This window comes from Elephas maximus, chromosome 1, assembly GCF_024166365.1.
Source record: "Elephas maximus indicus isolate mEleMax1 chromosome 1, mEleMax1 primary haplotype, whole genome shotgun sequence".
NCBI classification, from domain to species: domain Eukaryota; kingdom Metazoa; phylum Chordata; class Mammalia; order Proboscidea; family Elephantidae; genus Elephas; species Elephas maximus.
In genome coordinates, this window is record NC_064819.1 from 180,203,107 (window position 1) to 180,223,344 (window position 20,238).

The window sequence follows — 20,238 nt, forward strand, 5'->3', positions numbered from 1 at the left end:
GGTTTCTGTTTGATTTCTACTGGGATATATAGTGGTTGAAGACAAATTTATATTCTACTGGTTTTTAGCAGTGTTCATTGAACTGCAGAGTGCAGAATTATCCAGAGTTTCTGGATTCGAAGAATATGTACTTCCGACAAGTTCCCAGGTGATGGTCATACTGCTAATTCAGGGATTATACTTTGAGAACCACTGATTTGTAAGATAAGAGCAAGAAGGTGAGAGAAGTACATAGAAGGAGCTAACCGGTAAGGAACTCAAACTGTTAATCTGCAATTTTAAAAGCCTAACAATTTAAACTCAAAGAATAAACTATACATTTGACCTATCCATTTATAAGGAAAAGGTTTAACCATTATAACTCTTGGTTTACTGAAAGAGTATCACCTTGTGGTCAAATATAGAAAAGCCGGATGTGAAAAATAAGGTAATTTTTTATAAACTTTTGGTTAGTAAACAACTGTAACAACAAACCATAGCTTTGAAAAATAACAAAATTGCCTTAATAAAATAACTCAGAACTAATGCTGAATGGCATACTGAGAGAAATCTCCATAATCTAGGGCAAACTAAAAAAAGCTGCTTAAACTTCTGAATAAACTTCAACATGCATAGTTTGGTTCAAAAAAACTCTACGGAAGCAAAATAACCTGCAGAAACAGGATTTCACTGGTAGTTTACATATTTATAAACTATAAGAGCTCCAAACAGAGCAAGATAACAGAAATACAATAGAAATAAATGCACTTAACGTAATACGCAGGCAAGACTGAGCTATGGTATTCTTTCTCTCCCCAACTTGTATACACTATAAATTTCAGATACATAAGGGGGAAAAAGGCTAAAATTAGACCTTTTAATTCAAGATCAGTCATAAAGAAGAACAGAAGACTTTGATAAAGACCCAGTCAATTATTTTATTCTACCAATCTTTACGATAGCAACGGAGACTGCCTTCAAGTACATTTTGAAGATTCAAACTGAACACGAAGTGCTTCATACTTCATAGATATTCAAAAATATTTACTCAAACAAAGAAAACAGTTGAGCAAAAGAACAGTTCCTTAAGTTCTCATTAGTTTTTGCTTATACTCAACAAAACAGAATTCTAACAGATGTTATAGTTCATATAAAGTGATTCTATTAAGCATACACGCTTCAAATTAATGACAAGAAAAATATTAGTTCAATATACATTTAAGTACAGGATTACTAACCTCTTAGGGTAATATCATTCAGAGTTTAGTCTTACCCTCAAATCTCCAGTGCCAGGAAAGTATTCCCCGTATTTATGGAATGATACAGTCATTACACGATCTGTTGTATAAAAAGCTTCTTCAACACCATCACCATGATGGATATCAATATCAATATATAAGACTCTCTGATGATACCTGAAAATAAAGTCATAGTATGTTTTTCGTTTTTTTTTTCTTTTAAGGTTATAAGACGGGAAGAATCACCACGGATTCAGGAAAAATATTCTTTTAAGCTCTTGTATTCCAGAATGGTTAATACTCTTTTTACTTCCAGCCTAAGAAACCATTCAGCTACATATTAATCTCAGACCTTTAAATACCCTCTTTGGGCCCAATCTAGGTGGGCAAATATTATTTACACTCTCTGTGAAATGTGCCATATTCGACATGCTTTAACAAGTTTCTATATACTAATGACTGAAAATTACATCATACTAAAGATTATTACTTCAATCAAAACAACCCTCTAGTTATTTCTGAGTATTATAAAACAGTGGTTGACAAATTTCTGCCCACACAACAAATTTGGCAAGCTGCCTTTTTGTACAGCTAGTAATAGCTCACAAGCTAATAATAGTTAATAAATGAAATCAAATAAGAATATTTTGTGGCATGTGACAACTACATGAAATAAAAATGTGTCCACCATTTTGTGTTAAAAAAGAATTATTTTGTGGCATGTGACAATAAATGAAATTCACATTTGTGTCCACAAATACAGTTTTATTGAAACACGGACATGCTCACTTGTTTCTACAGCTCTCTGACTTCTTTTGTGCTCCAACTGCAGAATTCAGTAGTTGTGACAGATACCACATGTGGTATTTTCATCACTTCACAAATAGCAGTGTTGTAGTTATAACTTGAACGCGTTTTAAGAATCACACGTTTATCACTGTACTGTAACATTTTATTTTATTATCAGTACATATCCACAATGTCAAAACAAGAAAAGGGGACTCTGAATGTCATCCTTTTATGGCACAGTCATTTTTCCTGAGTTGAAACTGTAAATCAAATCTGAACTGTCAAACTAATACATTTTTAAAAAGAGTACTTAAGGAGAATTTTTAAGAAGCCCCAGTAGTGTAGTGTTTAAAGTGCTTGGCTACTAACTGAAAAGTTGGTGGTTTGAATCCACCAGCCACTCAGAGGAAGAAAGATGTGGCAGTCTGCTTCTGTAAATTTTTACAGCCTTGGATACCCTAAAGGGCAGTTCTACCCTGTCCTATAGGGTCACTATGAGTTGGAATCAACTCGACGGCAATGAGTTTAAAGGAAATTTTAGACATTTACATACATTTCTCACTCTTAATAATCCAATAATTGGCGAAATTCCTGTATTTCTACATTGATTTATAATGAATTCATAGAAAAGGCACCATTAACTATTAAAACACACACACGTTTTTATTAAAACATTTTATCACAGGGAAAGTAGAAAGTATCAATACAAATTGACTTACTTTAGCAATTCAAGGATGGCAAGCACAATATCATTAACATAACAGAATCCTGACGCTTCTGATTTCTTAGCATGATGTAATCCTCCAGCCCAGTTAACAGCCATATCAGTTTGTTGTCGGTTTAACTTCACAGCCCCAGCTAAAGAAACAGAAACAAGTCCAGGTACACTTTTAAAATGCTTAAGATAAAAATTTAGTATAAATAAATACTATAGATTAGAGTATGCCATGCGTAAGCAAACAGTTTAAAATTTGCTCTTTTTAGATCTTAAGTAAAAAGGTCATAAGAAAAGGTATGGCTCATTGTCTAGGTCACTAACAGAAAGCAGTTTTTCCTTAGATAAATATTTTCCCATAGCTGTGGCCCCCTCCTCTAAAAAAAAAAATTATTAAATAATGGTATTCATGGAAAAATAAATGGTAATAATGATAACTGGAAGGGCAGGGGAGGGGAGAAGTGTCTAAGTGAAAAGACAATGAAAGAAACTAAAAGGTTCAAGAAAAATGTTTGCATCATTATGTTCATAAAACATGGAGGTTTTAAAGACAATTGTACTCTGGTATAAACATACTAATTCCTTTTTGTTAACAAAATCCACCACCATTAAAAATTCTGCTTTAAACAAAAAACCCAAAACATACATATCAAGTTTAAATCAACTTTTAAATCTGATCAAATCAGAACACTTACCAACTGAGCCACCAGTTGAGAGCTGACAAAACTCAAAGAGTCCATCAAACACTGGGCAATCTTCTCCAACATTAACTATGGAAAATAAAAATAGATTTCATTAATTTCGACTCATTCTGTAATTAACAAAAGCTTTTTCTTACAAAAACTATTTCCTACAAATACTTTTTTGAGTTTGATGCAATCATCAAAACATAACCTTTACAAAAGTAATGTGAGGTTTGCAATTAAAATATAATATCTTATTTTACCTAAGATAAAACATTACCTGTGAAATAATACCTCTAAATTCTTACCGGAATTATATGTGGCATAATTCTGCTCAATCAATAATCATCAAAATATAAAAGGTCCTTGCTTTTAATTAAAACATGGGCTTAATTTTTTAAGTATATCTCCTCAAATATACACAATAAATTAATCAAGTTTCTAAAATACATACCGATACATGCCATAGCATGATATATTTAAATGAAGTTGCTTAGTATTGAAAGAATGAAGGGAACACAGATGTTTATAACCCATTAGCAGTTTCCTTTTACTCTTCAGATCAGAAGGGTCACTGTTTTATATAGCTTTGCACACTCTTAATTTTCAAGTATTTAGTACTACACAAAGTAATAAATAAATCTTAGCTGCTTACAGCTCAGATATGATGATAATACAACTCAGTATTACGTAGGTTTTCAGTTCTGTTAATTCATTTGTTCTAAGACTACCCATGACCCTTCAATCTAAGCCTGACTCTACATAAAAAAAAAAAAAAAAGGATAATACCTCTTCTATCCATATCACAGCATTTTACTGAATCAAATGAAACAATCAATGGGGGAATATATTATAAAGTTCTAGGAATATGTGAAATGTCTGGCAACTATACTTCAGTATTATTGAAACTGTTTTTGTTTTTTTTTTTGGTTGGGGGGGCGACCATCACTGTATTTTAACAATAAAAACTTCAATGAGAATGAGCTTTGGTACAAAGCTTTAAAAATCACTTGCAGATCCTTTTAGGATGACATTTGGTATTCCATCTTCACACCAATTTGTTACCAATCTCTGTAACAAAACAGCATTTGTAATCTTACCAAAGACAACCACTATGCAGACAATCGAAAGCTTCACTAATACTACCATAAAGGGGAAAAACAGATTATATGTATCACAGTTAGATTAATTAAGGCACACAAATAGAAAAAAAGTGGTATACATCAAGCTAAGGCTAATCAAAAAATAATTTAAAGAAAAAAAAAATTTTTTTTTTTCAAAGTAAGGGAATTAGGGCTCCCCTACCAATATCCATTATCCAGAAGTTAACATGGGGTTAAAATAAAGAGTAGAAGAACATCTGAACAGTTCTTTGGCAGACCAAATTAAGTAGGACTTTTAGCTTTTTAATATTATTACGCCTACTTATCCAATCAACAAATAATTGTGATATTTTAGATCAACAAGAAAAATGCCCAGGTTTCGATAACTCTAATTACGAGTTTCTAAAAATACTCATTCGTATTTATCAATACTAATTAATACTTTAATACAAACATACATCTCTGCATCTGTTTACTATACTCAGACATGTTATCTGGTCTTATTGAACGCAGAAATTTGATGTACTCATCACTGTGGTATTTTGTCATTTCTTCAGCAGTTGCTTTATGGGGTCTCTGTGAAGAGAAATAAATGTCAAAATTGTGAAATTACAATTGGCTATGGCAGAATTATCAAACACAAAATATACAATTTCCTCTAATGGTCCTCTTAAAAAACCTACGTCCTCCTGAACAAAATAGTTAAGTTCCCAAACTAATCCAAATTTATACATGTGCATTTTAGAAAAGAGTAATCAATTCCAAAGCTAATTTCAAACACTTCTAAAGCATTAGCCAGGCCTAATACCAACTATCAATTAATCACTACTTATATTTTAGTAGAAATGAGTGAATTCTTTTAAAGTCAAATCCACGCTCATAAATTTTACTTTCTCTCATTTTCCATTATACACTTTCTGTTCTATATCCAGTGATTTCATCCCTGGCCTCCCAGGAAGAGGTTCATTCTCAATTCTAAGTCTTTGTTCACAATCTTCCTTTTTTTTCCTTTGCCTATCCTAATCATCCTTATTTTTAAGAGCTCAATTTTATTTGACACTTCTCCCACAGATTACTAGTCTTACCATTTCCCGCTCTTTTCTAAACGTCTGTATCTGAAAGAATGTAGGATACATATATTACCTAAGATTGTTAACTGCTTCAAGTCACAACTAGACAAGAAATGTTGTCTCTTATATTTTAAACACACTCCATCCTTATGTCCAAAACATCTAAGGCAGCTGTTGTATCTTGCATGTTATCTGTATCCTGCTTGGCCCCTAACACAGTATTCTGTACATATTGTATGCCCAATAAATACCTGTAGGATTGATTTCCTGAATAATTCTTTCTTAGTTGTTTCAGGTCAACTCTTTTCAGCAGTGTAGGCAAATCACCAAGTATTGTAACAAATATCGTGACAGCTAAATGAGTTATTTTCAAGAAATGTCAAAGTCTGGGGTTAAGAAACTCTTTTGAAAATGATTCGGGAAGGGTGAAAAAGAGGCTACAACTCTCTTACTCGGTTTTCTCTGATGAATACAACAAAAACAGGAGTCTTTTTCTAGACTTTTTTACCTGCTAAATTATTACTATTCCAAGAGCAACTATTAAACAAACCAACAAAGTTTCAAAATAATAGTTAAAAAAAAAAAATCGGGGCTAAATATCAATCATGAAAAGGTATACTTACATATATTTCCATTTTTCTATATAAGCCATAATTTAGGAGCAAGTTATGGGTCATGCGGATTCTGTGAGGTTTCATAGGATGGCCCTGTCCATAATAGTAATTTCCAATATCACCTAAAATAGGAAAACCCAAAAAGAGACAAGCTAAATACAGACAAAACAATCTTCATCAATTATCTGTGAATGCAAGTACATTCATCATTAAAAGGCATTTACCACTTACCCTCTGATTTTAGATTTATTTTGCAACCTTCAAACATCAGAAAAGGAGAAGATCCTATGCATACTTTTGCATACTGATAATTCTATTATTACATCATATTTATTTGTAGATTAGGGAAATTAAGCTTTTCTAATTTCTAATTCCTCCAATTTTATTTTAGAAATAGCCCAAATAAAATAATCTTCATTCACTTGCAAAAGTAGTTTTTGTTGTTTAAAATGATGCTCGCTTTTAGTATTCTCTGGTAAATTCAAACTCTTTAACGTATGGCATGAATTTTCATCAACAAACATTTCTTCTTCAGTAACTTACCAAACCAAAAACAGAACCAAACTCAGCGCCGTCGAGTCGATTCCGACTCATAGCGACCCTATAGGACAGTAAGAACTGCCCCATAGAGTTTCCAAGGAGCACCTGGCGGATTCGAACTGCCGACTCTTTGGTTAGCAGCCGTAACACTTAATCGCTATGCCACCAAGGTTTCCAGTAACTTACCAGCATCCCCAAAATCCTTTATAGCTGACATGATGTGGGTTAAAATGTTCATATCGTAGTCTATAAGGGAAGTCTTTGAGAGCTTAAACAATACATGCATGATATTTTCAAGTTGATAAGGAATATGGTTTCATTCATCATTAAATAGCTATAATTCCTAATTTTAACAACTTATATCCCAATGTCTCAAAACTTACGCACAAGACTTATTTTAAAATAAGCAAATAATACCAACATCAATGATTTTCATTCACCAAATGTCAATTTTCCAGATTTCCAAATTTCAGAACACTTAATTGTGTTCATGAGGAACCTATACATAGATCGAGAGGCAGTCATTCAAACAGAACAAGCGGATACTACGTAGTTTAAAGAAAGGTGTGTGTCAGGGTTGTATCCTTTCATTGTACTTATTCAATCTGCATGCTGAGCAAATAATCCGAGAAGCTGGACTATATGAAGAACTGGCCATCGGGATTGGAACAAGACTTATTAACAACCTGTGATATGCAGATGACACAACCTTGCTTGCTGGAAGTGAAGAGGAGTTGAAGCACTTAACTGATGAAGATCAAAGCCTGCAGCCTTCAGTATGGATTACACAGTTTAAAGAAAGGTGTGTGTCAGGGTTGTATCCTTTCATTGTACTTATTCAATCTGCATGCTGAGCAAATAATCCGAGAAGCTGGACTATATGAAGAACTGGCCATCGGGATTGGAACAATACTCATTAACAACCTGTGATATGCAGATAACACAACCTTGCTTGCTGGAAGTGAAGAGGAGTTGAAGCACTTAACTGATGAAGATCAAAGCCTGCAGCCTTCAGTATGGATTACACCTCAACATAGAGAAAAAAAAACTGCTCTCAACTGGACTAATAAGCAACATCATGATAAATGGAGAAAAGATTGAAGTTGTCAAGGATTTCATTTTACTTGGATCCACAATAAACGACCACAGAAGCAGTAGTCAAGGAATCAAATGACTCACTGCGTCAGGCAAATCTGCTGCAACAGGCCTCTTTGAAGTGTTAACAAGCAAAGATGTCACTTTTAAGACTAAGGTGGCCTGACCCAAGTCATGGTGTTTTCCATTGCTCATATGCATGTGAAAGCTGGATAACAAATAAAGAAGACTGAAGAAGAATTGATGCCGTTTAATTATGGTGTTGGTAAAGAATATTGAATATACCATGGACTGCCAGAAGAACAAACAAATCTTTCTTGGAAGAAGTACAGCCAGAATGCTCATTAGAAGCAAGGATGGCGAGACTTCATCTCACATACTTTGGACATGTTATCAGGAGGGACCAATCCCTGGAGGACATCCATCATGCTTGGTTAAGTAGAGGGTCAATGAAAAAGAGAAAGACCTCAATGAGATGGATTAACGCAGTGGCTGCAAAAATGGGCTCAAGCATAAGAATGATTTTGAGGATGGCACAAGACTAGGTAGTGTTTCCTTCTGTTATACACAGGGTCGCTGTGAGTCAGAACCAACTGTACGGCACCTAACAACAAACAACAACCAAACCACACCCACTGCCGTCAAGTCAATTCCAACAAACAACAAATTTCAATAAAATCAGCAGTTTCAAGTAAAGGTAAAATGAAAAGTGGTAATAAACAAGTCTCTTAAATGGATACAATGTTTTCTAATGCAATGGCATTGCACACTTTACAGTAGCCTTTATTAAGTTGGTGCCCTGATGGTGCAGTGGTTTAGGTTTCAGTTGCTAACCAAATGGTCAGCAGTTTGAATCCACCAGCTACTCCTTGGTAACTCTATGGGGCAGTTCTATACTGTCCTACAGGGTTGCTGAGTTGAAACTGACTGATGGCAACAGGTTTGGTTTTTATTAAGTTATAAATTACTTTTTGTACTGATTATACTATTTGAACAAGCATTCCAAAACTTTGTTAGTAAAGCCAAGCTGATTTTACGGAAACCCTCTAAAAACCTAAAACTAAGGCCATATTTTCCAACTACCAATCCTTCTTTGTTTCCAACTTTCACATTCCAATCACCAGTAATTACCAATTGTCATGGACTGAATCATGTCCCCCCAAAAATGTGTGCACTAACTTGGGTAGGCCATGATTCCAGGTATTGTGTGACTTTCCTACATGTTATAAATGCTGCCTCTATGATGTTAATGAGGGAGGATGGACGGCAGTTGTGTTAGCGAGGCAGGACTCAACCTACAAGTTTGGATTGTATCTTGAGGCAATCTCTTGAGATATAAAAGAAAGAAGCAAGAAGAGAGACAGGGGAACCTAATACCACCAACAAAGCAGTGCCAGAAGCAGAGTGTGTCCGTTGGACCTGGGGGTCCTACACAAAGAAGCTTCCAGTCCAGGGAAAGATTGATGAAAAGGCCAAGAGAAAGCCCTCCCCTGGAGCTGATACCCTGAATTTGGACTTTTAGCTTACTTTACTGTGAAGAAATAAATTTCTCTTTGTTAAAGCCATCTACTTGTGGTACTTCTGTTATAGCAGCACTAGATGACTAAGACACCATTGCATCCTGACTGCATGTTTGATCAATCTCAGACTGCAGAAGTTGATAAAAATCTTCAATGTCTTCATCTCTAGCATTAGTGGTTGGTACATAAATTTGAATAACGGTCGTATTAACTGATTTTCCTTGTAGAGGTATGGCTACTATCCTATCACTGGCAGTGTTGTACTTCAGGATACATTTTGAAATGTTCTTTCTGACAACGAATGAGACACCATTCCTCTTCAATCTGTAGACGGTTTATGACAGTCTGATTCAAAATGGCCAAAAGTAACCTATTTTGGCTCACTAATACCTAGACTATCTTCAAGTATTCCATTTCATTTTAAGAGGCAGTGTTTTAAGTACTTTATATATATTATCTTTTAACCTCCTCAACAACCCTGTGTCGGTTAAGGCTGTGTATCAACTTGGCTAGACAGACCATGATTCTCAGTGGTTTGGCAGTTATGATGTAGTATGACAGCTATGTAATGATGTAATCACCTCCATAATGAGATACGATATAATGCAATCACCTCCATGGTGAGATCTGCTACAAGCAGCCAATCAGTTGAAAGGGAGTTTCCTTGGATATGTGGCCTGCATCCATTATACATGGTCTTTCCGGTAAAGCTCGCTGGCTTTTGCTCACTCTGGATCCTGCATCTGGCTCATCAGGTTCTTAGGACCTGAGCTAGCAGCTTACCTGCCAATCTTGGGATTCATCAGCCTCTGCAGCCTGTGAGCCAGAGGCCTGCTGTCTAACCTCCTGATCTTGGGTTCATCAGTCCTGCAGCTATATGAGTCAGGAGAAGTACTGAACCAAGGACTTCTGACTTTCCAGCCTCTACAACCGTGCAAGCCATTTCCTTGATATAAACCTCTGTCTATATACAGACATATACACATACATATATACACACTTCATTGGTTTTGCTTCTCTAGAGAAACCAGTCTAAGACTAACTGTATGATACAAGTTATTATTATTCCTATTTCATAGTTGAAGAAAATAAGACACAAACAAGTCAGATAATTTTACCAAAGTCATACAGCTAGCAAGGGGGAGGGGGGCTGGACTGAAATACAGACAGGGCAACTCACATTCAATGCTTTTAAGTAGAAGCTACTGGGAGAGGAATGGCACTGATAATCACTATGAAGAAACAGGGGTGGGGAGAAGGTTTGACAACAAATGGGTGTAATATGGAATACAAATATTTTTTAATAAAGGCTTAAGGTCTTAATTTAAAGGGGGGAAAAAAAAAACAGATGAAACTACCTACCTAATCCTCCAAAATATTTTACTTCTTATTCACAGGGACCTCAGATTTTATATGAATGTATGTTTAACAGTTGACTAGTTTCTCTGCCACTATGTAGGGGCCCCAGTCCCTGCCTAAGTGGCACACGTATACAAGGGCAACCAAGCTAAGGATAGCCGATATTCAAATGTAAGGGGATTATAAGAGAACCATCTCCAACTTCTATGGCATGGGATGAACCTCCCTCTGTTTATATACAGACATACACACACACATATGTACACGCTACATTGGTTTTAATCTCATGTCACAAAATTCTCTGGATGGGACGCTTTGTAATCATTTAATTTTTAAAAAAGATAAAACGTCTTTTCTTAGTTTTTTATAGGTTTTATTTATTTAATTTAAATGGTCAGTGATGACGTGAGCATTTTAAATGTCATCGTCATTTTCATCAAAATACTTAGAAATACTTTACCAACGAAGCAGACATCCAGGAAAACCAGTTCAAGGTGGTTCCTTGGATGAACACAGCAAACTTAGTCAATGTGAAGAAATTACCACAAAGAATCAGTAACCCGCAAAACTTGAGAAATTGCTCACTCTTCTAGAAGCCCTCAGAACAGAAGTGGCCGCTAAGGTACACAATCTCTTATCCAAGACCCTTGAAACTAGATGTGTTTCAGATTTTACAAAGGTCATACTGAGTCCCCTGGTAGTATTTAACAATACTGACTTCCTTGAAACACTGAGTCTTGGCTTCCATAATACTGAAAAAAAAAGAAAAGAAAGTTGCCGTGGAGTCGACTCCGACTCGCAGCGACCCCATGTGTACCACAGTAGCAACGTGCTCCGTAGGGGTCAAGGGCTGATGTTTTGGAAGCAGATCACCAGGCCTTTCTTCCGAGCCACCTCTGGGTGGACCTCCACCTCTAATGATTAACACTCAAGCATGTTCAACTACTGACACTACCCAGCAACTCTAGATTCCTGCACTCCAGGATTTCATTCATGGCCATTCCTCCTGCAACCTTATTTAAACACTAGGTGATTTTCAAGTTCATTCATTTATTTAACAAATGAACATGTGCCAGGCACATTTTTCGGTTCTTGGGTACCTCCGTAAACAGGAGTTCTGTCCTAAACCCTCTTCTCTCAGGAATGAATCCTGGGCCGTTTTGTCTCTCTATAACATCTCCTTTTCTCAGTCTCAATATTATCAGCTATATAAGCCGATGAATCCCAAATTCCTATGTCTAGCCTCTCCTCCCTGGACTCCAGATTCTGAGAGCCAATTCTTTTATTAATATTTCCATTTCAACTGAAATAAGTGTTTCAAATATATATGAAACAGAGCTCTTGATCAGTCCTTCCAAGCTCAGTGAGTGGTTATCATTGCTCACCTAATTGCTTCTTCCAAATACAAGTGGATTCCAGAAACTTAGGAGTTATCACTACCATCCCTCAGCTCTATTTCCAACCCAGCAACACCTTCCACTGGTTTTACTTTCAAGTAAAACTGCCCCGTGATGTTTCCAAGGCTGTAAACTATAAGGTCGCTATGAGTTGGAATGGACTCAACAGCAATAGGTTTGGGTTTTTTTGGTTTAATTTTAGAGAAGCAGACTGCCACAGCTTTCTCCCATGGAGCGGCTAGTGGGTTCGAATTTCCAACCTTTCAGTTAGCGGCTCAGGACACTTAACCACTGCACCACCAGAGCTCCTTCCATTACCCCCTCCCAATCCTTTTTCCACTAACCCTTCACCGTCTTCCCACTCTCTCAATTTAATTCTACATCTCTTACCACAAAGTCTTGTGTGATCAGGCCCTAGATTATACAGTTTAGCACCCCATTATCCCTCCATGCCTTTCTCTGGGCCTTTCTGTTAAATGATGCTAACCGAAAGGTCAGCGGTTTGAACCTGCCAGCTGTTCCTCAAGAGAAAGACGTGGCAATCGGCTTCCGCAAAGATTAAAGCCTTGGAAACCCCACGGGGCAGTTCTCTGTTCTACAGTGTTGCCGTGAGTTGGAATCAACTCGATGGCAATGGGTTTTTGATTTTCTGTTAAGTGCACTGAGTTCTTTTATTGTGTTTTAGGTGAAAGTCTACAGTGTAAATTAGTCTTTCATTCAAAAATTTATAAACAAATTGTTTTGTGACACTGATTGCAATCCCTGCAATGTGTCAGTTTCTCCCCCTTACTCTTACTCAGTATCCATTCATCTGGTTTTCCTGTCCCTTCCTGCCTTCTCGTCTCTATTTTTGGGCAGGTGTTGCCATGTGGTTTCATATACTTGATTGAACTAAGAAGCACATTCCTCACAAGTCTTATTTTTTGTTTTATAGGCCTGTCTAATCTTTGGCTGAAAGGTGGACTTCAGGAGTGGCTTCAGTTCTGAGTTAGTAGGGTGTCCGGAGGCCATAATCTCAGGATTCCTCCAGTCTCTGTCAGAACACTAAGTCTGGTCTTTTTTTGTGAATTTTAATTTTGTTCTACATTTTTCTCCTGCTCTGTCCAGAAACCTGTATTGTGTTCCTTGTCAGAACAGTCGGTGGTGATAGCTAGGCACCATCTAGTTCTGGGCTCAGGCTGGTGGTGGCTATGGTTCATGTGGTCCCTTTATCCTCTGGATTAATATTTTCCTTATGCCTTTGGTTTTCTTCATCTTCCTTTGCTTAGGATGAGACGGGATCAATAGATATATCTTAGATGGCCACTCCTAAGCTTTTAAGGCCTCAAACACTACTCGACAAAATAGGATGCAGAACATTGTATTAACTATGCTATGCCAATTGACCTAGCTGTCCCCCGAGACCATGGTCCCCAGCCCTCAGCCCCAGTTAACTCTGTCCCTCAAGGTGTTTTGACATGTCCAGGAAGTTTCTATGACTTCAGCTTGGTCAAGTTGTGCGTACTTCCCCTATATTGTAAGTTGTCTTTCCCTTCACCTAAGTTAACTTATCTGCTATCTAGTCAGCGGTTTCCCTTCCCAACCCCTCCCTCATAATTATCAAAGATTATTTTTTCTATGTGTAAACCTTTTCTTAGGTTTTTATAATAATGGCCTCATACAATATTTATTCCTTTGTGATTGGCTTATTTCATTCAGCATAATGCTCTCCAGATTCATCCATGTTGTGAGATGTTTTGCAGATTCATCATTGTTCTTTATTGCTGCATAGTATTCCATTGTGTGTATGCACCATAATGTTTATCCATTCATCTGTTGATAGGCACTTAGGTTGTTTGCATCTTTTGGCTATTATGAACAATGCTGCAGTGAACATGGGCATGCATATGTCTATTTGCATGATGGCTCTTATTTCTTTAGCATACATTCCTAGGAGTAGGATTGCTGGATTATACGGTATTTCTATTTCTAGCTTCTTAAGGAAGCGTCATATTGTTTTCTATAGTGGTTGTAACATTTTACATTCCCACCAGCAGTGTATGAGTTCCAATCTCCCTGCAACCTCTTCAACGTTGTTTTTTTTTTTTTTCATTAGTGCCAGTAATGTCAGAGTGAGATGATATCTCATTGTAGTTTTGATTTGTATTTCTCTAACGGCTAACGATCACGGGCATTATCTCATATGTCTGTCAGCCACCTGACTGTCATCTTTGGTGAAGTGTCTGTTCATATCCTTCACCCATTTTTAAATTGAGTTGTCTTTTTGCTCTTGAGGTGTTGAATTATTCTATAGATTTTTGAAATTAGACCTTTGCCAGATATGTCGTATCCAATTTTTTTTCCCCAGTCTGTAGGTTCTATTTTTATGAGCATAAGTGTTTAATTTTTAGGAGCTCCCAGTTTTCTAGTTTATCTTCTGTTTGTGCACTGTTAAGGCTGGCCCATTCTGTTCCTTCAGGGCTTCCCTGATTATCATATCAAAGGTCCTCTCCATTACTCTCTAACATAGTCTATTACTTCATTCTTAAGACTGAAGCAATCTTTTGTATACTTGGCACACAGGAGGAACATTAAGCACATTTAATATTACTGAACCCAGAGATGACTTCATGAACAGGTACACAAGTGTAAGCAGACTTCTGTGGATACAGAGAAAAATAAGACTCACCAGTAGAAACAACATGCTTACATGTGAGCTTTAAAATCTGATCCGATTCATGTTTAGTGTTACTAACATGTACAACAGTGCTATTAACATTCCCTAAGAGGTCACTCCTCACCCCCACATTCCAACTGTTTTTCCTTTTAGGTTTTGTCAACAAAAGCATTTAAAGTTTTTGCTAAGGAAAAGAAAAAAATTACTAATACTTTTTTGGTAGCAGCAGAAAACACTTCCCTATGAAAGTAGAAAAAAATCTTTAGGTCTCAGGTGTTGCTCTCTCTTAGAGAAGAAACACTAGAGTCAACATGGAAAAGGACATTGTGGACTAAGTCAAACAGAAACACTAATCTGTTTATATCTACAAAATACACAAAATGCTACTTATCCTACACCTCTCTAACTCAGATTGGATGTAAGAATTATAGAGAATGATACATCTAAGTGCTTAATGTATAAAAATATATGCTATAATTATTTATTCACCAATAACACAAAACATATAGAAGCTTTTTAAGATGGTGGGGATAGACATAGAGCCCCTGTCCCTGTGAAGGTTATATTCCAGTGGGGAAAGAGATAAACAAAAGAGAGGTGGTGTAAGTGACAGGGAAAAAAAGCAATAATGGGGATTGATGTTTTACCTAAAGTAGCTGGAAAAAGTCTCTCAAATAAGGTGAAATTTGAGGGAAGTAAGAAGCAAAGGATATCTGGGAAAAGATGTTCCAGGGATAGGAAAACATCAGTCTAATTTATAGTGATGTTCTAATATATTCAAATATCTATGTGCAATTAATACCATTTCTATTTATGAATTAATACCATTTCTATTTCTGTAATTCACTCAGCACTCTGATTTTCCCCAGATAAATGATTACCTCTGCCACCTTTTTTTGGTATAATAAAGATTTATACTACAGCTAATAACATGTGGTTGTATTAAATGCTATCTAGCAAAAGAAAAACTTTGGCACAACTGTTACAAAGTCTAGGAAAATCTGACTATAGTTGGCTGCCAAGTAGAATCCTTATAATTTGCTAGAGTAAGTTAGGAGTATACTAAGTGCCACAGTCTTGGTAATTTTTATATTCTATCTTTGTGCAGTGTCCAGTGCTTTTCTGTAGACCACTGGTCTCTAAACATTCTGATTATGTATCCCTATCAAAGGAGGAAAACATGGAGTACAGAGCAATACACTATAATTCCATAAATTATACACATATTTTTTAATATATAGATATCTATGTAGATATATATACACACACAACCCTACTTACTATATTGTATACATCATTAAACACACTAAATGTGGTAGTCCTCAAGCTTAATTTAAAACAGTATGTGACTACTGTAATCAAAGCTTACACCAAACATACCTGCTTTGCTAATTAGATTTAGGTCCCATAAACCCGCTGCCGTCAAGTCAATTCCCACTGATAGCAACCCTATAGCACAGAGTAGAACTGCCCCATATGATTTCCATGGAGTGCCTGCTGGATTTGAACTGCTGACCTTCTGGTTAGCAACCTTAGTTCTTAACCACTACACTACCAGGGTTTCCAGATTTAGGTACAGCAATCATAGTTTTAAGGCCATAATGAACCTCAGTGACGAACTAGCCACATCATTTTACAATTACCTGATAACCTTGCAGTTATGTACAAGAATGATTAATTTTTTAGAAAGGTTTTTGGAAACTTTGGAGGCATGAGTTAACAGAGAAGAACATCTCTTACTTTTCTTCAAAGGTTTAAGGATACCTCATCCATCAATGCCTAAAGAAAGGTTCACTTGGAACCAGTATCCAAGTGATCTAAAGGGTTTAAAGTGTACAACAAAAAATGCACTGTCTTTAGAGGTTCCTTTCACTGAGATGCACACAGTCTCAACGGGAGACATTCTCTCTATATCCTCAAGATGCTCATCAAAAAAAAAAAAAAAAAAAACCAAACCTGTTGCCATCGAGTCCATTCCGACTCACAGCTACCCTATAGGACAGAGTAGAACTGCCCCACAGAGTTTCCAAGGAGTGCCTGTTGGATTCAAACTGCCGACTTTTTGGTTAGCGGCCATAGCTCTTAACCGCCAAGCCACCAGGGTTTCCAAGAGGCTCACAGAGCTTGCATAACGTCCCCTGTAAAATCTAAAGGTAGGCATCCTATAGTCATAGAATGTGTCACTTCTCTGCTTTCCTCTTTATCGTTCTTTTTTCTACTTTTTTTTTTACAAATAAGTTAAAACTAGATAAATTAGGCTAGAAGATTATTCAGGCTTATTACTACTGATAACTCCCCACCCACAATTCTATACACGTTCATACTTTCAGGTCATATAATTCTTTGGAGCGGAAGCTGTTTTACTTGTATACTATTTCTTTATAATTTAAAGAAAAGAAAAAAGTATTATTTACTACCTTTATAAGTTGACTAAATAGAGTTTTTTGGTAATGAAAATGTAAGCTTCTGGAATTGTGCCATTTAGCATACGCTCATATTAATAATTAGCATAATGGCTTTTATCCGATTAAAAAAAACTGCAAAATATTGTATCAGACACATACACACAAAAGGAACTCTTTTCCACAAATATTTAAAGTGTAAGCAACTAAATATCCCCTTCTAAAAATGAAGAGTCACGTAAGAGCCACAGACAAAAGACAGATGACCCACCAAAGATTTTTCCAAACTCTGTCAGTTAAACACCTGGTTGTTGGCCTTTCAGGTAAAGCAGTTGAATGATCTACAATAAAGTATTAAGCCACAATCATGAGACTCTCAGATATTCTCAGCCTATCAAGTCTGCACCCTGCCCTAGGACCCATCTTGTCCCTGCTCCTTCAACAAAGGTTCATCACAGATGGACCCAGGAACAAACAGCTGTTCAGAAAACTGCTACTCAAGTGAACCTCCTGGTTCTACAGTTCAAGCCCGGTGACCAGAAGTCGTAAGTCAGCTTGCTCCATCAGAGCCCACCACTGCCAACAGTAACTAACAGCTGCAGGAGGAGCCTTACCTCAGGTTCTCTGTCCTTTTAAAGTTTTCCCCATTCCCCAAAGCCTTGAGAAGAACATCAGAAACAAAATCATTTAAAAATTAACTTACTTTTCAATTTGACCAGGGAAGGCAGAGCCTGGATTTCACCAGTAACCTAAATATGCATGATTCTTAAACAACAAACTTTCAGAAATGTAATTTGTGATAAAATTAAAAGGTACTCCCATCTCCACCCCTACGACATTGCATAATTTCACATCAATTTATGTTACACATGTATGCAATCCTCTCAACAATTTTTTTTTAAATATGGCTGTTTCTGTTTTGTACTACCCACCATAAAACCAACTAGCTACCATACATCAGACAATTTAGATTTTTGATATCAGATCTTTCTGCAGACAACAAAGGAGGTTATTTTACATTGAACAGGCATAAAGACTACTTAATCCTTGCTCACTGAAGATACATGATATGGCTCTTTTCAAGTTAAGGTCAGATTTATTCTCACCTAATCCTCTAATTTTTTTTTTTTTTTAATCCTCTAGGGTCTTTTCCAACTGTAAGATTTTGTGATTTACAATACACCAAATGGAGGAAGCAGCATCCAAAATTTGTGCCTCACACAAATCAGGAAGGGTTTTCTGGCGATTGAGGCTCACCTCTGTTAAATTTTGAAATTTCTTCTCAAGCGTCATGTACTAGAAACTATCAAGTTAACGTTTTTGCTTAAATCTGTAAAATAAGTTGCTACTCCATTTAGTATACTTTAGAGTGACACAGGAAATAGGATTCAGAAACTACTGAATTATCCAACTTTTATAATTCACTGTACTGTGAGTTCCAGTTTACCTGATGAAAAATTTTAGTACTTCTGCACTACTCCTCCAAGTGTTCCTACACCAGGATTCCTTTCACCTAGGACAGCCTTCTCAAGCCAGATGCCAAAGCTCTCCAAAACCCCAAAGCACGGTATAATTCTTGATCGAACAAAGAGCAACAAAGAGTGGGTGGGAACCACCTCTCACAGAGGCAAGCCAGGACCCAACGAGGCTGAGCTACAACGCAAGCATTAACAGCTCCACGTTTCCCCACCACCTCCTCTTATTTCCCGGGAAGGCTAACTGCCTCAAACTCGAAAACCCTAATTTTTCCTGCAGAAGTGGAGCCCTTTCATTGGAATCCCGCGAAAGTGGCGCTCAAAGAGCCCAGTGAACAAAGGAGAGGGATTGAGCCCACGCATAACACAGGTGGGAGTGTGCCACAAGCCGTACTAGGGGCCACATCCTCACTCACTGCTCTTCAGGAGCAACCCCCGGGTCGGCGGGTCGGGGGGGAGGCTGGAGGAGGAGAAAGGAGAAGACGCACCGGGCTGACACCGCGGGGGCAAGAGGGGAGGTTGGGGAGGGGAGGGGAAGGCGGGCGGGGACTGCAGACAGAGAGGGGGCTGGAGGGGCGGGGCTCCCGCGGCCGCAGGGCTTTGTGTGCAGTCAGGACCGGGGTAGACAGTTTGACCTGGGGGGGACGGGAGAGGGATCGGGTGCAGACGGCCAGAGCAAGGGACCCCAAACCTCCGCTCCCACGAGTGGCAAGCGTGAGAGGCGCGAGGGAGGGCTGTCCCCTTCCCCACTACCACTAAGCCGCGGTAGGCCGGCGCCATCCGCAGAAGCAGCCACCTTCGGGGCAGTGGGCCGCACTGCCAGAGAAAGGGGAGCAGAAGGGAAGTGGGGCGTCCCTCCAGCTCCCGTCCGCGGGGCCGGTCGCGGCGGAGAGATCTCCCACTGGCAGCGCCAGGTCGGGAACGGGTTAAGATTCAGTCAAACGTCTGTCCCTCCTCCTTCACACCCCCAGCACCGGCGCCCACTGGCGACCGCGGCCACCGTGCCGGGCCTGGCGCGGCCCGGACTTGCAGCCTCAGCTCTGCCCGCCCACCCTCCCGGCCTCTCACCATCGTAGTAGTAGCAGACTTTCTTTTTGCCGCCTCCCTGACTGTACGCCATGGGCTCCTCAGCCACCGCCGCCTCCGGGCACCGGCTCCTCCTCTTGCTGCTGCCGCCGCGGCTCGGCGGATAGAGAACAGAGCAGGGGCGAAGGTGGAGGTGGCAGTCCCTCAGGGAAGGGCAGGCCGGAGGGAGGATAGGAGGGGGTGTCGGGAGGGGTCGGTACCACCCAGCCGAGGGGCCAGGCACTCCGAGAAGGGGGTGGCAGAGGCGCCAACTAGCGACACTGGGGAGGGGGCGGAGGCAGCTAAACCACCTCCGGGGGCCGTGGGGAGGTGGGACGCGTCCACTGTGGCCTCTAGAGGGGAGCAAGGAGCACGATTAGAGAAAGATGGTCCACTCACTCTTACGTTAAGAGCCCTAACCCTGAACAAACTATTTGCGGAGGGCGGAGCCAAGTACCGTCACGAAACGAGGAAAAAAAGGCAGGCTTTTTTTCCGCAGGTGGATAAAGGGAGCCTGGAGACAGGTTGCCGTTCTCCC

The 20,238-nt window shown here is 38.5% G+C and overlaps 1 protein-coding gene across 3 annotated transcripts in view; it reads right to left on the reverse strand.

Annotated features, from left to right (window-relative positions):
- Positions 1-20,003, reverse strand: part of HDAC2 (histone deacetylase 2) — a 64,375-nt gene extending 44,372 nt beyond the window's left edge. For all 3 annotated transcript variants that reach the window (XR_007519047.1, XR_007519048.1, XM_049899263.1), the window contains exons 1-6: positions 19,704-20,003; positions 6,201-6,313; positions 4,966-5,083; positions 3,417-3,491; positions 2,726-2,864; positions 1,253-1,394 (exon numbers count right to left, since the gene is read on the reverse strand). Coding sequence is in view for 1 of the 3 variants with exons in the window: in XM_049899263.1 (XP_049755220.1) it covers positions 1,253-1,394; positions 2,726-2,864; positions 3,417-3,491; positions 4,966-5,083; positions 6,201-6,313; positions 19,704-19,755 (639 nt within the window). In the remaining 2 variants the exon portion in view is untranslated. The remainder of the gene's footprint in view (positions 1-1,252; positions 1,395-2,725; positions 2,865-3,416; positions 3,492-4,965; positions 5,084-6,200; positions 6,314-19,703) is intronic.
- Positions 20,004-20,238: the final 235 nt, after the last annotated feature.